Genomic DNA, 20,228 nt, shown 5'->3' with positions numbered 1-20,228 from the left:
ATATACCCAAAGGATTATAAATTATTCTACTACAAAGACACATGCACACATATGTTTATTGCGGCACTATTCACAATAGCAAAGACTTGGAATCAACCCAAATGTCCATCTGTGACAGACATGATTCTAATTTGTGAAGGAAAATTGTATGTGTAGTAAAAATACTAGAAGAAAATATACAAAGCTGTGAATAGTAGCTATTCCCGGGTGGTAGAATTATGGTTGATTTTGTTTCCTTGTTTATAAATGGTCGCAATAAATTTTCCATGTTTTTCCAACATTTTACATAACATTTATCGCTTGTTAGATATGAGTTCTAAATTTTTCTTCAAACAATCAATATGTCGGTATGTTCAATTCTTTGCCTTCTACTTTTAAACTTCCTCATAAAGCAACTTTTTTGATCACCTGCTCCACCCTGACTCATTCTGATCACCTGCTCCACCCTGACTCATTCTGATCACCTGCCCCACACTGATTCATTTAGATTACCTGCTCCACCCTGACTCATTCTGATCACCTGCCCCACCCTGATTCATTCAGATTATCTGCTCCACCCTGACTCATTCAGATTACCTGCTCCACCCTGACTCATTCTGATCATCTGCTCCACCCTGACTCATTCTGATCATCTGCCCCACCCTGATTCATTCAGATTACCTGCTCCACCCTAACTTATTCTGATTACCTGCTCCACCCTGACTCATTCCGATTATCTGCTCTGCCCTCATTCTCCACCCTGACTCATTCCATAACCACTTTTCCCGCCAGACCATTCAGCCCGTCACTCTCTTTAAATTAGCCAATCAGAATTAGTTTAGCCTGTGTGGTCTAACCCTAGCCAATAGCGGAACGACACGGCAGCAGGGGCCATGTGAGTCAGGAATAAGCACTCCTTCCCCTCCCTGGCCTAGGTGTGCTCTCGCTATTGTTCCATCTGCAACTGAGCACCCTTTCTGCAGAAAGTAAAGATGGCCTTGCTGAGAGATCATTTGTCTCTGTGCTGACTTTTCTTCCTGGCACCGATTGTCTATTTCTAACATCACTGATGAATATTAAAATCTTTTCAGCATATAAACTTTCTACTCAGTTTCTAAAAGTTCCATCTGCTTTTCAATTTTCTACTGCTATTATAATTCCTGGAGTGAAGAATTAATGAATGGGACCAGGATGAGCTTCCTCTTGCGAAGACCACTAGTGTGAAATCCAGTGGTACCCTAATAATAAATGTGTCCATGTGTTTATTGCCTCTCTGGTCCATTGGGCTGGACATGGAAATGGCAGAAATCTGGAGGTGGAAATTCACCCTCTCAACGAACACCTTTCTGTGACCAAGCACTGCTTGAAGCTGAGGGAATACAGTGGCATAGTGTAGTAAAATAATAGAGACATAATGTGGCTATAAGATTATAGGTAGCCATAAAGTTAACTTAAGCATCTCACAGGCCTGGCACTATGTATCACTTAGCAGTATGATGCAACCTAGTCCAGGGATTTCCAAGAGACAAAGGTCATTCAGCACAGATGTAACTTTCAGAAACCTTAAAACAAAGCTTACCCTTACAAGAATAGCTTAAACTCCCTTTATGAAAGAAACACCTAGTAACCGATGTGGATTGAAAGTAAGTATTAAAAAGGGGAAAGATTCTCCAAACTTTGAGAATGGTCTCCAAATAAAGACCCTCCTGGCCAGTTGGTCATCTGAGATGTGAGCAAGCCACAGTGCCCTGGAAAGAGGATTTATTTTAAATGGGGGAACACAGAGGGCTGGCTGCTCAAGGCATGAGTCAATTGAGCTGGCACTGAAGGATGACTAGATTTCTCATGATCAAGAGCATCATAGGCAGAGACAACTACATAAACAAAGGTATGGCATCAGGGGAACCAGCCCCCAATATTTCAACGTAGGTCCTTTCTATTTTCCCTAAGTGTCAGCCAGTCTGAGAAATAGAGAAAGAGAACAAAGAGAGAAATTTTATAGCTGTGCCTACAGAGGTGTTATCACATATTGGTAGGACCGTGATGGCGACCTCGAGCTGCAAAACCAGCAAGTTTTTATTAGGGATTTTGAAAGGGGAGGGGGTGTATGAACAGGGAGTAGGTCACAAGGATCACATGCTTCAAAGGGCCATAAAGGTCACAAGGCAAAGGCAAAATTAGAATTACTGATGAGGGTCTGTGTCCCGCTGTGCACACATTGTCTTGATAAACATCTTAACAGGAAACAGGGTTGGAGAGCAGAGAACCGGTCTGACTAGAATTGTCAGTCTGGCTGGAATTTCCCAATCCTAGTAATCCGGTCTGGCTAGAATTGTCAGTCCTAGTAATCCTAGTAGTCCTAGTAGTCCTAGTAGTCCTAGTAATCTGGTCTGACTAGAATTGTCAGTCTGGCTGGAATTTCCCAATCCTAGTAATCCGGTCTGGCTGGAATTTCCCAATCCTAGTAAGCCTGAGGGTACTGCAGGAGACCAGGGTGTATTTCAGTCCTTATCTCAACCACATAAGACAGACATTCCCAGAGCTGCCGTCTATAGACCTACACCAGGAATGCATTCCTTCCCCAGGGCTATTCCTTGCTGGGAAAAGAATTCAGCGATATTTATCCTACTCGCTTTCTGCAAGAAGAAAAATATGGCTCTATTCTGCCCAACCCTGCAGGCAGTCACACCTTATGGTTATCTTTCCTTATTCCCTGAAAATCGCTGTTATTCTGTTCTTTTTCAGGGTGCATGGATTTTGTATTGTTCAAATACACGTTTTACAATTTGTACAGTTAACACAATCATCACAGGATCCTGAGGTGACATACATCCTCAGCTTATGAAGATGACAGGATTAAGAGATTAAAGTAAGACAGGTGTAAGAAATTATAAAAGTATTAATTTTCGGATCTAATAAATGTCCATGAAATCTTCACAATTTATGTTCAGAGATTGCAGTAGAGATAGGCATAAGAAATTATAAAAGTATTAATTTTGGGAACTGATAAAAGTCCATGAAATCATCACAATTTATGTTCTTCTGCTGCAGCTTCCCTCCATTTGGGGTCCCTGACTTCCCACAACAGTATGGAGAAAACTTTCAAAAGAAAAGAGGGACAGATACAAAGGACAAAAGGGAGCTGTATGTCTGTGCCCCACCTTCTCACTCTTCATTCTAATCACCAAGGCACACAGTATTCAAATGATGTACTGTTCCTTTAACCTTGAGAACTTCTCCCCTGTGACTAGAATCTGCTGGTATATAAAACTCTTCATATATATCCAACTAGATAAGATTTGCAAAAAAAGGCCTCCTGCCTTCATCCTTTTTGCATCCCTCATGGTGTTTTACATAATAAGTATTATGGTTGTTAGTATTTTGGTTGTTACCTAAATTGAATTAAGGGCAAGCTATAACATAACTGTAATTCAGTTCCTTACACTTTTCTTGAACTTGAAGTTTTCTTGTACACATGACCTCATCCACAAGCTGTCTCCTTGCCTCCTTTTCAAGTCTCAGCTCCTTGTCCTTCTCAGCCAACTTCTTTTCCTTGTCTTCCTCTAATATTCTGTCAAATTCTTTCTCCTGAGCTTTTTCTTCTTCACGTCTCTGTGCCAAATATTTATGGTATATCTTCTGTTCTCTTATCATATCTTCCTATGTAACATAAAAATTCATATTGTTAAAATTTTTTTGTGTGATAGTGATAGTAAGGATACATTTAAAAACAATCTTTAAAAGCTCCAATCCCAATCTTTTAGAACTATGTACTGAAACATTTACAGATGTATGTCTGAAGTTTATTCCAAAATACTCAAGAGTAGGGGGGAAATAGGTAGGGATATAGAAGAGACAAGAATGGCCATTAGTTGACAGCTGTTTAAGTGAGGTGATGGACACATGGGGACTCATTGTGCAATTCTTTGTATTTGTTTGAAATGTTTGATAATAATTGTTTGAATAAGTTAATTCAAATACTTTCCCAAAGTGTTTTTCAAAGTAGTTGCCAAATAGTTTTCAATGATACAGCTTTATTTTCATTTACTTTAATTTAGGTATATGAAATCCTAATTGGATCAACAAAATAAGTCATTTCTACTATTATAGCACTGTCTCTCTGGCTGGTAGTCATTTTGTACTTTATTACAGCAATTATAAATCTTAGCTACACTTTGGAACCACCTGAGGAGCTTTAAAAAGTATTGAGGGCTGGCTGGGGGTGGTGGCTCACACCTGTAATCCCAGCACTTTGGGAGGCCAAGGTGGGCGGACCATGAGGTCAGGAGATCGAGACCATCCTGGCTAATGTGGTGAAACCCCGTCTCTACTAAACATACAAAAAATTAGCCTGGTGTGGTGGTGGGCACCTGTAGTCCCAGCTACTTGGGAGGCTGAGGCAGGAGAATGGCATGAACCCAGGAGGCAGAGCTTGCAGTGAGCAAGATCGCACCACTGCCCTCCAGCCTGGGCAACAGGCCAAGACTCCATCTCAAAAAAAAAAAAAAAATGTACTGAGGGCTGAGTCCCACCCCCAGAAATTCCTATTTAATGGATACCTTTTAAGTTCCCCCAGGTGATAGTAATGTGCAGCTAAAGTTGAGACCTGCTATTTATTTAGTGCAAGCATTTTTAGCTGGCTACTGCCATGTCGCAGTAATTATCCAACAGCAATGAGTTCATCCAACACCAAGGTTCTAGATATTATTAAATACCTGATACAGTTTGGCTCTGTGTCCCCACCCAAATCACATCTTGAATTGTAATCCCCATGTGTGAGGAGAGGGACCTGGTGGGAGGTGACTGGGTCATGGGGGTAGTTTCCCCCATGCTGTTCTCGTGAGAGTGAATTCCCATGAGATCTGATGGTTTAAAAGTGTGGCTTTCTTCATTCCTTCCCTCCTTCCACCACATAAGACGTGCCTTGCTTCCTTTCCACTGTGATTTTAAGTTTCCTGAGTCTTCCCCAGCCATGTGGAACTGTGAGTCAATTACACCTTCTTTTTTTAATAAGTTACCCAATGTCAGGTAGTTCTTTACAGCAGTGTGAAAAAAGACTAATACCATTTCCCACTAAAAATAACCAACAATCCTTGGGAAAATATCAATTATAAGACTGGAGCAGAAACTGAACAGGATGAACCTGGGACATCTTATTGTGTCAGGTGTCAGAATCAAGAAAACTATCAAAGTCTATTGGAGGACAGCATCAAAAGAACAAGACAGCCCACTTAAAGGGACTCCCACGATCTAGAATCAGGCAATCTGAGCACCAAAAAGAAGAGTGAACTAATAATCCACTAAAAAACTATTGAAACTTGGCCAGGCACAGTGGCTCATGCCTGTAATCCCAGCACTTTCGGAGGCCGAGGTGGGTGGATCACTTGAGGTCAGGAGTTGGAGACCAGCCTGGTCAACATGGTGAAACCCTGTCTCTACTAAAAATACAAAAAATTAGCTGGGTGTGGTGGCACAAGCCTGTAGTCCCAGCTACTTAGGAGGCTGAGGCAGGAAGATTGCTTGAACCCAGAAGGCAGAGGTTGCAGTGAGCCAAGAATATGCCACTGCACTCTAGCCTGGGTGGCACAACAAGATTCTATTTAAAAAAAAAAACAAACAAACTATTAAAACTACAAAATGAGTTTAGCAATGTTGCAGGATACAAGACCAATATACAAAAGTCCTTGTATTTCTATTTGACAGCATCAATCTAAAATGAAATTAAAAATTTTATTTCCAAATAGAAATGCTATCCTTAGGAATAAACTTAACAAAGTGTTAAAATGTATACTCTGAAAACTAGGAAACATTACTGAAAGAAATTAAAGAAGACTTAAATAAATGGAAAGACAGCCTAAGTTCATGAATCAGAAAACAATACTGTGAAAATGGCAGCACTTCCCAAATTGACCTACAGATTCAACACAATTTTTATCAAAATCTCAACTGGTTTCTTTGTAGAAATTGACAAGCTGATCCATGTAACTTCTAGATACATGGATATGCAAGGGAGCCAGAATAGCCAAAACAATTTGAAAAAGAACAAAGTTTGAGGATTTACATTTTCTCTCTCTCTCTCTTTCTTTTTTTTCTTTTTTTTTTGAGATGAAGATTCACTCTGGTTGTCCAGGCTGGAATGCAATGGTAGAGTTTCACTCTTGTTGCCTGGGCTGGACTGCAATGATGCGATCTCAGCTCACTGCAACCTCCACCTCCTGGTTCAAGCGATTCTCCTGCCTCAGCCTCTGAAATAGCTGGGATTACAGGTACGCACTACCATGCCCAGCTAAGTTTTGCATTTTTGGTAGAGACAGGGTTTCACCATGTTGGTCAGGCTGGCCTCAAACTCCTGACCTCAGCTGATCCTCCTGCCTCAGCCTCCCAAAATGTTGGGATTACAGGCATGAGCCACTGTGCCCAGCCAGCATTTATATTTTCTGATTTCAAACTTACTACAAAGCAACAGTAATCAAGACATGTAGATTTGTTATACTGGACTAAGGATAGATATATAGATTGATGGAATAGAACTGAGTGTCCAGAAATAAACCTTCACTTTACTGTAATTGATTTTTGACAAGGGTGATAAGACAATTCAATAGGGGAACAATTAGACAATTATTTCAACAAATGATGCTGGAATAACTTGATATCCACATGCAGAATAACGAATTAGGATCCTTATTTCATGCTATATACAAAACTTAAAATGGATCAAAAGCCTAAATGTAAAAGCTAAAATTATAAAACTCTAACAAGAAAACAAAGGAGTACATCTTTGTGATCCTAGACTAGGTAACCGGTTTTTAGATAGGACCCCCAAGGCATAAGCAACAAACGAAAATCTAGCTAAATTGAACTTTGTCAAAATTTAAAACTTTTGTGATTCAAAGGACACCATCACAAAAGTAAAAAGACAACCTACAGAATGAAAGGAAATAACTGCAAATCATTTATCTGGTAAGAGACTTGAACCTAGAAAATATAAAGAACTCTTGGCTAGGCATGGTGGCTCATGCCTTTAATCCCAGCACTTTGGGAGGCTGAGGTGGGCAGATCACCTAAGGTCAGGAGTTCAAGACCAGCCTGGCCAACATGGTGAAACCCCGTCTCTACTAAAAACACAAAAAAATCAGCCAGGCATGGTGGCAGGCGCCTGTAATCCCAGTGACTCGGGAGGCTGAGGCAGAAGAATTGCTTGAACCTGGGAGGTGGAGTTTGCAGTGAGACAAGATTGCACCATTGCACTCCAGCCTGGGCAATGAGAGTGAGACTTAAAAAAAAAAAGAGAGAGGGGAAAGAAAAGAACTCTTACAACTTAATAATAAAAGGATCAATAACCCAACTAAAATATGGGCAAAGGACTTGAATAGACTTCTCTAAGAATAGAGAATAGCCTTCAAATAGATTTCTCCAAAGAAGATCTACAAATGACCATAAGCACAGGAAAAGAGGCTCAATATCATTAGTCACTAGGGAAATACAAATAAAAACCATAATGAGATACTACTTCAGATGCATTAGGATGGGTAAAATAAAAAAGACAGACAATAACAAGTGTTGGCGAGCATGTGGATAAATCAAAACCCTCATACACTACTGGTGGGAATGTAAAATGGTCCAGCCACTATGGAAAATACTTTGGCAATTCCTCAGAACTTCAACAGAGTTACCATATGGCCCAGTAATACTACTTCTAGTTATATGTCCCAAAGAAAAATAAAAACATACATCCACACAAAAATTTGTACATGAATGTTCATAGTAGCATTATTCATAATAGCCAAAAAGTGGAAATAACCCAAAAGTCCATCAACTGATATAATGCATAAACAAAATGTGGCATATCCATACAATGGAATATCATTCAGCCACATAAACAAATAAAATAGCAATACATGCTGGATAAACCTTGAAAACATTATGCTAAGTGAAAGAAGACAGTCAACAGGTCACATAACATGTGATTCCATTCATGTCAAAGTCCAGAATGGGAAAATCTATAGAGACACAAAGTAGATAAGTGGCTGCTTAGGACTGGAGGTGGGAGGTGAGGAAGAAGGGATAGTAGGATAGTGAAAATGTTCTAAAATAGAATGTGATGATAGGGGCACTTATCTGAGAAAACAGTAAAATCCACTAAATTGTATGGTTTAAATTGGGGAACTGAATGTTACGTGAATTATCTCTTGAAGCTATTAAAAAAATAAATAAAATGATTTAAATGTGAACAAACAACTCAACAGGAAAAAACAAATCAAATAAGCAAGTCAATTAGATAACGGGCAAAAACCAGGAGCTGGAGGCTGCAGTGAGCTATGATCATGCCACTGTACTCCAGCCTAAGTGACAGAGTGAGATACTGGCTAAACAAAAAGAAAACAAAACAGAAAATGGGCAAAAGACATGAAGAGACATTTCATTGAAGAAGACATACAGATGGAAAACAGGCTCATAAAAAGTTGTTCAAAATCATTAACCATTAGGAAAATGTAAATTAAACCACAATGAGATGTTACTACACATCTATCAGAATGGTTACAGTGAACAATAGTGATAGCACCAAATGCTGGTGAGGATGTGGAGAAACCAGATTGCTCATGTATTGCTGCTGGGAATGTAAGATGGTACGGCTACTCTGAAAAACAGTTTAGCAGTTTCTTTAAAAAACTAAACATGCAATTACTATATGATATAGCAATTGCTCTTCTAGGCATTTATCTCATAGAAATGATGATTTGTGCTGGGTGTGGTGGCTCATGCCTGTAATCCAAGCATTTTGGGAGGCTGAGGTGGGCGCGTCACTTGAGGTCAGTAGTTTGAGACCAGCCTGGCCAACATGGTGATATCCCATCTCTACTAAAAATACAAAAAAAAAATTAGCCGGGCATGGTAGCCACACCTGTAATCCTAGATACTCAGGAGGCTGTGGCAGGGGAATCACTTGAACCCAGGAGGTGGAGGTTACAGTGAGCTGAGACCACGCCACTGCACTCCAGCCTGGGTGACAGAGCGAGACTCTGTCAAAAAAAAAAAAAAAAAATTGAGAATGTGTTGACAGAAAAACCTGTACTCAAATGATTATAGTAGCTTTACTCATAATAGCCATAACCTGGAAACAACTCAAATGTCCTTCAACAGGTGAATGGCTAAACAAACTGCAGTAAATCTACACCATAAATACTACTCAAGAATAAACTGGGAGGCCGAGGCGGCTGGATCATCTGAGGTCAGGAGTTTGAGACCAGGCTGGCCAACATGGCGAAACCCTGTCTCTACTAAAAAACACAAAAATTAGCCAGACGCAGTGGCACACGCCTGTAATCCCAGCTACTCAGGAGGCTGAGACAGGAAAAGCGCTTGAACCTATGAGGCGGAGGTTGCAGTGAGCTGAGATCACGCTATGGCACTCCAGCCTGGGTGACAAGAGCGAAATTCTACCTCAAAAAAAAAAAAAAGAATAAAAAGAAGGCTGGGCGCAGTGGCTCATGCCTGTAATCCCAACACTTTGGGAGGCCAAGGCAGGAGGATCACTTGAGCCCAGGAGTTCAAGACCAGCCTGGGCAGCATAGTGAGACCCCATCTCTACAAAAAAAAAAAAGAAAACTAGCTGGGCATGGTGACTTGCGCCTGTAGTCCCAACGACTCAGGAGGTTGAGGTTGAAGTTATCAATTGAACCTGGGAAGCTGAGGCTGCAGGGAGCTGAGATCACACCACTGCACTCCAGCCTGAGTGACAGGGCAAGACTGTCTCAAAAAAAAAAAAATTTTTTTTAAATAAAAATAAAAATAAACAACTATTGATAGATCCAAAAAGTAGGACAAATCTCCTGAGGGTTATGCTAAGTGAAAAAGGCTATCTGAAAAGATTACATACTATATGATTCTACTAATATAACATTCCCGAAATAATAAAATTATAGAAATGAAGAACAGGGTTAGGAAGGGGGTGGGGCAAGAGGGAAGTAGGTGTGACTATAAAAGGTCAATATGAGAAATCCTGGTGCTGATGAGATGTTCAGTATCTTGATTATATCAATGTCAACATCCTGACTGGGATGGTACTATAGTTTTGCAAGATATTACCATTGAGGGAACCAGAGTAAAGGGTACAAGGAATCTCTCTGTATTATTTCTTAAAACTGCATATGAATCTACAATCATATCAAAATGAAGTTTATTCAGGCACAGTGGTTCACACCTGTAATCCCAGCACTTTAGGAGGCCGAGGTGGGAGGTACACTTGAGCCCACTCCAGACCAGCCTGGGCAACTTGGCAAAACGCTGTCTCTACAAAAAATACATAAATTAGCCAGGCTAGGTGGCAGGTGTCTGTAGTCCCAGCTACTCGGGAGGCTGAAGTGGGAGGATTGCTTGAGACCAGGAGGGCGAGGCTACAGTGAACCATGATTATGCCACTGTACTCCAGCCTGGGTTACAGAGTGAGACTCTGTCTCGGAAAAAAAAAAAAAGAGAGAGAGAGAAGCTTAATTAAAAAACAAAGCACATGCACACTAAGAACCAGGTAAAAACAAGAAAAAGCACCTGTGGGAGAAACAAAACACTCTTAAAAGTTCAATCCAAATTCCAAAGGTACAGGTAGCTAAAACAATACTGAATGCCTTTCCCTACTCTTTTTGCCTGACCAAACCTCACATCTCCTTTAAGGTTTAACTCAAATGTCACTTTCTCAGTGATGTCTTCCTCAAATTCCAGGAGTTCTCAAACTTTAGTTAGCATCAGAATCACCTGGGGGAGTGTGCTGAAACACAGATTTCCTGTCCCTGTCATGATTTTGATTGAGAGATCCTGATTCTGGAGCCTGTGAATTTCTAACATTTTCCCAGATGGTGCTGATGCTGTTGGCTCATGGACCACACTCAGAGTAGCACTGTTATATATTTGTAGCCATCTTCCAAAAGACTGAGAACTCACAAATCCCTTCCAGCAAGTAGTAGGCATGAAAAAAAAAAGTCTTACTCTTTTTTGTTTCTTTTTATCTGCCTCTTCCTGTAAGTCCTGAAGGGCCCTTTGCACGAGCTTCATATTCAAGTCCTGTTCTTCTCTGTAGTCCTGCTGAATATGTTCTATCCTGTCCTGTAGGGCTTTTTGCAAAATGGTCCTAGTTTCCTGCTTTGCCTTCTGTTTCTTTAGCTTATCCTGTTCATTCTCATGTTTAATCTGTGCGTTGTTACTTTCCTAAGGTAGAATCATAATAAAGATAATGCATCAGTACAGTTGGACCAAGACAAGTTAGTGCGTTTGATTTAGGAGACAGGAATAAAGGATTTCTGGAAATACACACACACCTGGATTTAGAGAGGCTATAAGAAAGAAAACTTGCCTTTTCATAGTTGAATCAGCAATAAAACTGTCAAATTTGCCGGGGTATGTGTGATTATAATGTAATAAATAGTTGTAGAGTTGAAAACAGGAAAGTATAAAGACAAACCACTTTTAATCCCAGTACCCATCGTCTACCACCATTTGCTGCCTGTGGGTGTGCTGGCCTTCCACATGTGACTCTTCTACGTACTCTGTAGCATACATTTGGATACATTATTAAACAGCACTGAGAGTCTAAAATTGGAAATGTGCCTGTAAACTAGCCCAGGCCATCAGACAAACTATACAGTAACAGGCCTGCAAACTATGCTATGCCCATGGCATTGATGACCCTCGAACAAGTATTTTAAAGGCCCACCACGAGGCACGCCTCCTCTTCCTTTAGCAGCTGTGCTGCCTGCCTTTGTGCCTTGATGCTGGTGATCTGGGCATTCAGCGCCAGGCGTGTGTTCTCCATCAGCTCTTTCTGTCTCCTCGCCTCTTGGGCTTCTCGCTTTTCCTTGGCTAATCGGTCTTCCTCCCAGAGCTTGGAGAACATCTGCTCTTCCACCAGCTTTTGCCTCCTCAGCTCCTCATTAAATGCAATCTGTGCTTTCCGCTCCTCACACACCTTCTTCTGATGGATACAAAATAATTCAACACGGAGCTCCTCACAGCGTTCCCTGAAAGGAAAATTTTAAAAAGACAAAACACAGCCTTTCATGAGGCACTGCTCTATTGAGGCACACATCTGTACAGTCACACAATGAAGCAAGAAAAAATCAAAGACCTGGATGCAGGCCATCGGAGCACAGGAAACATAAGGGAGCAGCAGGGAGGCAAGCACCAGGATGGCACAGTCTGACTATGAAAACTGGAGTCAAGCAAAGGCAGCCCTGATTTCGTTTCCTGTGTGACCTTGGATCAAAAACTCAACCTGTTAACCCCAATGATTCACCTATTCACTTGACTTTGAGAACCTCTAATTTAGGGATGCTCACATCCTTTTTTTTTTTTTGAGACAGAGTCTCACTCTATTGCCCAGGCTGGAGTGTGGTGGCACCATCTTGGCTCGCTGCAAGCTCTGCCTCTCAGGTTCATGCCATTCTCCTGCCTCAGCCTTCTGAGTAGCTGGGACTACAGGTGCCCACCACCGTGCCTGGCTAATTTTTTTGGATTTTTAGTACAGACGGGGTTTCACCTTGTTAGCCAGGATGGTCTGGATTTCCTGACACTGTGATCTGCCCGCCTCAGCCTCCCAAAGTGCTGGGATTACAGGTGTGAGCCACCGTGCCTGGCTGCTCACTTTTTTTTTTAAGAGACAAGGTATCACTGTGTCGCCCAGGCTGGAATGCAGTGGCATGATCATGGCTCATTGTATCCTTGAACTCCTGGCCTCAAGTGATCCTCCCACCTTAGCCTCCCAAGTAGCAGAGACTATAATCACATGTCAACATGTCTGGCTAATTTTAAAAAATTTTTTGTAGAGACAGGGTCTCGCTATGTTGCCAGGGCTGGTCTCAAACTCCTAGCCTGAAGTGATTCTCCTGCCTCTGCCTTCCAAAGCGCTGGGATTACAGGCATAAGCCACCATACCAGGCTGAGATGCTCACCATATATAGACAGGATATCTGGCCAGGCATGGTGACTCATATCTGTAATCTCAACACTTTGGGAGGCCAAGGCAGGAGGATCCCTGGAGACCAGCACTAGCCTGGGCAACACAGTGAGACCTTGTCTCTACAAAAATTTTTTAAAAATTAGCTAGGCATGGTGGCACACACCTGTAGTCCTAGCTACTTGGGAGACTGAGGCAAGAAGACCACTCAAACTCAGGAGTTTGAGGCTGCAGTGAGCTAGGACCACACCAATGCATTCTAGCCTGCACTCTAGGTCAGTAAGACCCTGTCTCTAAAAAAAATAAATTGAATGATAGAATATCTATTTATTCTAATGATAACAATCATTGATAAGAGGAAAACTTTATGTTTGTGACTGCTTTATAGTTTACAGGTAGCAGCTATCATCCCCATCTTAGAGTTAAAGCAACGGAGACTCAGGGAGCCTAAGTGTCTTCCCAAGTCACATAGCCAGTAGTAGGAATATTATTAGCAAAAGTTATTAAGTGCTTATTATCTTCCAGACACTATTCTAAGCACTTCAACACATATGAACTCTTGTAATCTTCATAACAATCAATATGGCAATGAACATTACTGCAAGTTCTTTTATATTACTTTTATTACCCTTGGTTTACAGATGAGGAAATGGAAGCACACAGCAGTTAAGCATCTTACCCAAGTTTGTCCATTTCATATGTGGTAGAACTGGGACTGAAGAGCTGGCAGTGTGGCCCTGGAGTTTGGATTCCTTGGTGCTTCATTGTATCACCTCTGCCAGCAACTGACAGAGGCAAGACTACCTCTGATCCACAGGCATTCTGACCAAATATCCTAGGTTATTCGTTAATAAAAACACCCCAAAACAAACCCCCGAAATGCCTACCTTAATCTGAGGTCTAATCATTAACTGTGTATAATTACAGGGCATTTAAAAAGAAATTTCATAATGTACTAAAAAGTACCATGCATAAAAGAAATATTGATAAATTTGATTTCATTAATATTAAAAAATTTTGCTCCGTAAAAGATCCTTTTTTTTGTTTTGAGACGGAGTCTCAGTCCGTCGCCGGGGCTGGAGTGCAGTGGCCGGATCTCAGCTCACTGCAAGCTCCGCCTCCCGGGTTCCCCCCATTCTCCTGCCTCAGCCTCCCGAGTAGCTGGGACTACAGGCGCCCGCCACCTTGCCCGGCTAGATTTATTTTTGTATTTTTTAGTAGAGACGGGTTTCACCGTGTTAGCCAGGATGGTCTCGATCTCCTGACCTCGTGATCCGCCCGTCTCGGCCTCCCAAAGTGCTGGGATTACAGGCTTGAGCCACCGAAGATCCTTTTAATAGGATAAATAAGACAGGACTGCTGAATGACTGGGGAAAAAAAGAAAAAAACATTTAAAACATGATAAAAAAAGATAAGCTATAGTCTAGGGGAAAAAACCACATATCGGACAAAGAAGTTCTATCTAGAATACATGAAGAATTCTCAAAACTTAACAGCTAAAAAAAAAAGGTAAAAACTTAACAGCTAAAACAATCTAAATTCTAAAAATCTAATAAGAAAATGGGCAAAAGATATAAAGAGACATTTTACCAAAGAAAATGTACAGATGGAAAATCAGCACATGAAAAGTTGCTAAACATCACCAGCCATTAGGTAAATACCAGTTAAGCCCATGATGAGATATCACAGCATGCCTGTTAGAACAGCTAAAAACAAAAACAAAAGAAAACAAAACAAAAAAAACAATAATGCCACCACCAAAAGGACCAGGATGTGGAAAAATTGGATCTCTCATATACTGCTGGTAGGACTATGAAATGGTATGGCTACTCTAGAAAATAGTTTAGTGTTTATTAAAAAATATATATACATTTACAGCTGGCAGTCGTGGCTCACGCCTGTAATCTCAGCACTTTGGGAGGCTGAGGTGGACGGATCACCTGAGGTTGGGAGTTCGAGACCAGCCTGACCAACATGGAGAAACCACACCTCTACTAAAAATACAAAAATTTAGCTGGGCTTGGCGGCGCATGCCTGTAATCCAAGCTACTCGGGAGGCTGAGGTAGGAGAATCGCTTAAACCCAGGAGGCAGAGGCTGCAGTGAGCTGAGATCACGCCATTTCACTCCAGCCCGGGCAACAAGAGTGAAACTGTCTCAAACAAAACAAAACAAAATTTGCATATGATCCAGCAATAGTATATGATAATTGTCCTCAATAAATGAAAACATATGCTCACACAAAAACCTGTACACAAACATTCCTGTCAGATTTACTTATAATAGAGCAAAACTAGAAACAACCAAAATATCCTTCCGTAAGTGAATGGTTTAACCGAACTGAGGTACATTCATGCAATGGAATATTACTCAGCAATAAAAAGGACAAACTAGCAATACCTCCAACAACTTGGATGGACCTCAAAGGCATTATGTTGAGTGAAAAAGGCCAATCTCTAAAGATCACATATTGTGTGATTCCATTTATACAACATTCTTAAAATGATGAAATTATGGGGATAGAGATTAGTTGTTGCCAGGGTTAGGAATGATAGGGGATAGGGGTGAGTGTAGTGAGCATGACTCTAGAAGGGTAACATGAAGGAGATTTTTGCAGTGATGGAATAGTTCTGTATCTCGATTGTAGTGGTGGTTACACAGATCTACAGGTGATAAAACGGCACAGAATTTTACACACACCTTGCACGACTGTCAATTTCCTTGTTTTAATATTGTGTTATGATTACGTAAGATATAACCATTGGGGGAAGCTAGGTGAAGGGTAAATGGAATCTCTGTACTATCTGTGCACTTTCTATAAACATATAATTATTTAAAATTAAAAATTAAAAACAAAACGAAACCACTGGTAATTTTTTCTTGTCATTATTATCCATTTCATTTCATTATTATTGCTGAAAACAATTTTGCTGTATAATAGGGATCACTAAAAATGATCTACTCCAGGTATCAAATATTCTACGAATGCCACTGAATATATCAGAGAAATGAATGCATATGCCATCAAAGGACATGTCTATTCATCGTAGCTTTATTCATAAGAGTCCCAGACTGAAAATAACTGGAATGACTGTCACCAGGAAAACAAATAAATTGTGGTATATTTACACAATGGAATACAAAAAAAAAGCACAAGAAAAAGAAGAGGAAACTTTTCATTCTGCTTTATGTTAATATACGTATTAAAGCCTCAACTATATTTTCAGTAATAGGGTCTAACAACGCATCCTTACTCAAAAGTATGTTTGCTAATCTATGTTGAGGAGTTGGCAGTGTTGCATTCAAAACATTAAAAACAATTTGTTTTCAAATTACATCACTATAGGATACATTTGTTTCTTTAAAAATTTTAACAATTCATCTAACTAGCAAAAACTCAGTTATACAAGTGAAATCTGTAAAATGTTGCTAAATCCATACATTTTAAAAGCATAACCACTTATGAAGCATTTGGTTTTCTTACTGTATTAAGAGAAATTTACTAGGGAGTAGAAAATATATGAATGGTCCATTGAAAGTCACTTGGCTAATATACCATTTTCCACCCACAGCATCTTTTCCTCCCAGCAACCAGTAGCAAAGATGTCCAAGTCCCACTGAGGACAGGGTATGAGTGCATGCTTTACACAGGCTTGAAAATCCAAGTCTAATCCTCTTTTGGTCACCTCAAGCTTAAGACCTAGACAAATCCCTACCTGTAGAACTCAGTAATCCATCTACAAGCCAAGTAGGGTGGCAAGTTGCTTCTGGCCCTGTGCATTACTACTCTGGGTTTCTTCACTGCCCTCCTTCAGCAGCTTCCCAAGCCCTGAAACTTCCAATTCCCTCTCCTTTTAGCAGTCTGAATTTACTTTTAGTGGCTGCATCTGCAACTTGTATCCACTACTCACTGTAATGGCTTACTTTTTCTTCTGGCCTCTAGTAGGAGGGTTGAGGGTTTAGGGCTGTCCACATTATTAATAGCGACTTCATGGCAGAAAGAGCAGATGGAAGAAGCTTTCTCTGCACATGTCTTGATCCCTCCACAGATTTCATTTTGTTGCTTTTTCACATCTGTTGACCTTTGGATTTCCGGTCTACTCAAATTTTGAGTGCTATGAAAAATGAACTCTTCTATTCCTTCTGTATTCCACCAGATTTAAACTCAGATATTTTTGGATCATCCATTCTTGAATCTGGCTTAACATGATAGACACCCTGCCCCACTCATACTAGATGACCTAACCAACTAAATGACACTCACTGTCACAGAGCCTGGCATAAAGTAGGAGCCCAAACATATTTACTGAATGAATGAATGCTAATGGCTAAGTTTTTAAACACTTCCAAGTAATACTTGGACTTTAAAAATCCCTTCTGAATATAAAAACCCTTGCCAGTTACTCTAAAATTAAAAGACAGATGAAATCAATGATTTAGGGCATTCCATGGGTCATATCATGTGATCATCACTGCACTGAGAGATGTGTCTGAAAAAAAGGGGCAAAATGCACCATCACTACTATTATTCAACATAGTACTGGAAGTCCTAGCTAGAGCAATCAGACAAGAGAAAGATATAATGGACATCCAAATTGCAAAGTAAGAAGTCAAATTATCCTTGTTTGCAGATGACATGATCTTATATTTGGAAAAATCTAGACTCCACAAGAAAACTCTTAGAACTGCTAAACAAATTCAGTAAAGTTGCAGGATACAAAATCAACATACAAAAATCAATAGCATTTCTATATGCTTACAGTGAACAAAGTGAAAAAGAAATTTAAAAAGTAATCACATTTACAAAAGCCGCAAATAAAATTGTATTTAACCAAAATTGTATTTAACCTAGGAATTAACCAAAGAAGTGAAAGATCTCTACAATGAAAACCATAAAACACTGATGAAAGAAATAGAAGAGGACACCAAAAAATTGAAAAATATTCTATGTTCTTGGATTGGAAGAATCAATATTATTAAAATGTCTATACTGTCCAAAGCAATCTACAGACAAAATGCAATCCCTATTAAAATACCAAAAACATTCTTCACAGAAATAGAAAAAACAGTTGCTCATGCCTGTAATCCCTGAACTTTGGGAGGCCAAGGTGGGTGGATCACTTGAGACTAGGAGTTCGAGACCAGCCTGGGCAACATGGGGAAATCCCATCTCTATTAAAAATACAAAAATTAGCTGAGTGTGGCATTACATATCTGTGGTCCCAGCTACTTGGGAGGCTGAGGCAGGAGAACTGCTTGAACCTAACCTGGGAGGCAGAAGTTGCAGTGAGATGAGATCCTGTAACTGCATTCCAGCCTGGGCAACATGCACTCCAGCCTGGACCACCAAGTGAGACCCTGTCTCAAAATAAAATGAAATAAAATAAAATAAAATAAGAAAAGAAAAAACAATCCTTAAATTTGTATGGAACCACAAAAGATCCAGAATAGCCAAAGTTATTCTAAGCAAAAATAACAAATCTGGAGGAGTTACATTACCTGACCTCAAATTATACTACAGAGCTATAGTACCTCAAACAGCACAGTGCTGGCATAAAAACAGACACTTAAACCAATGAAAAAGAATAGAGAACCCAGAAACAAATCTACACACTTACAGTGAACTCATTTTTGACAAAGGAGCCAAGAACATGCACTGGGGAAAAGACAGTCTCTTCAATATATGATGCTGGGAAAACTGGATATCCATATGCAAAAGAATGAAAATAGATCCTATCTTTCACAATATACAAAAATCAAATCAAAATAGATCCAAGACTTAAGTTTGGAAACTATGAAACTACTACAAGAAAACATTGGGGAAAAATCTCTAGGACATTGGTCTGGGCAAAGATTTCTTGAGCAATACCCTACAAGCACAGACAACCAAAGCAAAAATGGACAAATGGGATCATATCAAGTTAAAAAGCTTCTGCACAGCAAAAGATACAATCAACAAAGTGAAGAGAAAACCCACAAAATGGGAGAAAGTATTTGCAAACTATCCCTCTGAAAAGAGATTAATAACCAGAATATATAAGGAGCTCAAACAACTCTATAAGAAAAAATCCAATAATCCAATCAAAAAATGGGCAAAAGAGTTCAACAGACATTTCTCAAAAGAAGATATACAAATGGCAAACAGGCATATGAAAAGGTGCCCAACATCATGAATCATCAGAGAAATGCAGATCAAAACTACAGTGAGATATCATTTCACCCCAGTTAAAATGGCTTATATCCAAAAGATAGGCAATAACAAATCCTGGTGAGTATGTGGAGAAAAGGGAACCCTCGTACACTGCTTGTGGGAATGTAATACAACCACTATGGAGAACAGTTTGGAGGTTCCTCAAAAAACTAAAAATAGAGCTACCATAAGATCCAGCAATCCCACTGCTGGGTATAGGTCCAAAAGAAAGGAAATCAGTATATTAAAGAGATAGCTGCACTCCTATGTTTGTTGTAGTGCTGTTTACAACAGCTAAGATTTGGAAGCTACCTAAGTGTCCATCAGCAGATGAATGGATAAAGAAAATGTGGTACACATACACAATGCAGTAGTATTCAGCTATAACAAAGAATGAAATCCAGTCATTTATAACACCATGGGTGGAACTGCAGGTCATTATGTTAAGTGAAATAAGCCAGGCACAGAAAGACAAACCTTGCATGTTCTCACTAATTTGTGGGATTTAAAAATCAAAACAATTGAACTCATGGAGATAGAGAAGGATGGTTACCAGAGGCTGGGAAGGATAGTTGGGGGTTGGGGGTGGAGGTGGGGACAGTTAATGGGTACCAAAAAAAAAAAAGAATGAATGAATAAGACCTACTATTTGACAGCACAACAGGATGACTATAGTCAATAATAACTTAATTGTACATTTTAAAATAACTTAAAGAGTATAATTGGATTATTTGTAACTCAAAAGATAAATGCTTGAGGGAATGGATACCCCATTCTCCATGATGTGCTTATTTTACATTGCATGCCTGTATCAAAACATCTCATGTGCTCCATAAATATACACACCTACTATCTACCCACAACAATTTTAAAAAAGAAAAGAATAAAGGGGCAAAAAGAACAAAATATACTGAGAAATATAATGGCAATTTTATTTTTTTAGTGACAGGGTCTCAGTCTGTTGCCCAGGCTAGAGTCCAGTGCTGCAGTTGCAGCTCACTGTAACCTCGAACTCCTGGGCTCAAGTGATCCTGCTGTCTCAGCCTCCCAAGTAGCTAGGACTAGAGGCATGTGCTACCATGCCCAGCAAATTTATGTATATATTAAAAATGTTTGG

At 40.0% G+C, this 20,228-nt stretch overlaps 1 protein-coding gene across 1 annotated transcript in view; it reads right to left on the bottom strand.

The window, feature by feature from the left end:
* CFAP53 (cilia and flagella associated protein 53) overlaps window positions 1–20,228 on the bottom strand; it is a 36,284-nt gene that overhangs the window by 8,980 nt on the left and 7,076 nt on the right. Inside the window, exons 4-6 of the mRNA XM_011928796.1 lie at window positions 11,684–11,987; window positions 10,960–11,178; window positions 3,423–3,639 (exon numbers count right to left, since the gene is read on the bottom strand). Coding sequence (XP_011784186.1) covers window positions 3,423–3,639; window positions 10,960–11,178; window positions 11,684–11,987 — 740 coding nt within the window. The remainder of the gene's footprint in view (window positions 1–3,422; window positions 3,640–10,959; window positions 11,179–11,683; window positions 11,988–20,228) is intronic.

Source organism: Colobus angolensis, unplaced genomic scaffold (genome assembly GCF_000951035.1).
Source record: "Colobus angolensis palliatus isolate OR3802 unplaced genomic scaffold, Cang.pa_1.0 Scaffold8, whole genome shotgun sequence".
Classification (NCBI taxonomy): Eukaryota; Metazoa; Chordata; class Mammalia; order Primates; family Cercopithecidae; genus Colobus; species Colobus angolensis.
This window is presented reverse-complemented; position numbering and strand designations above follow the sequence as displayed.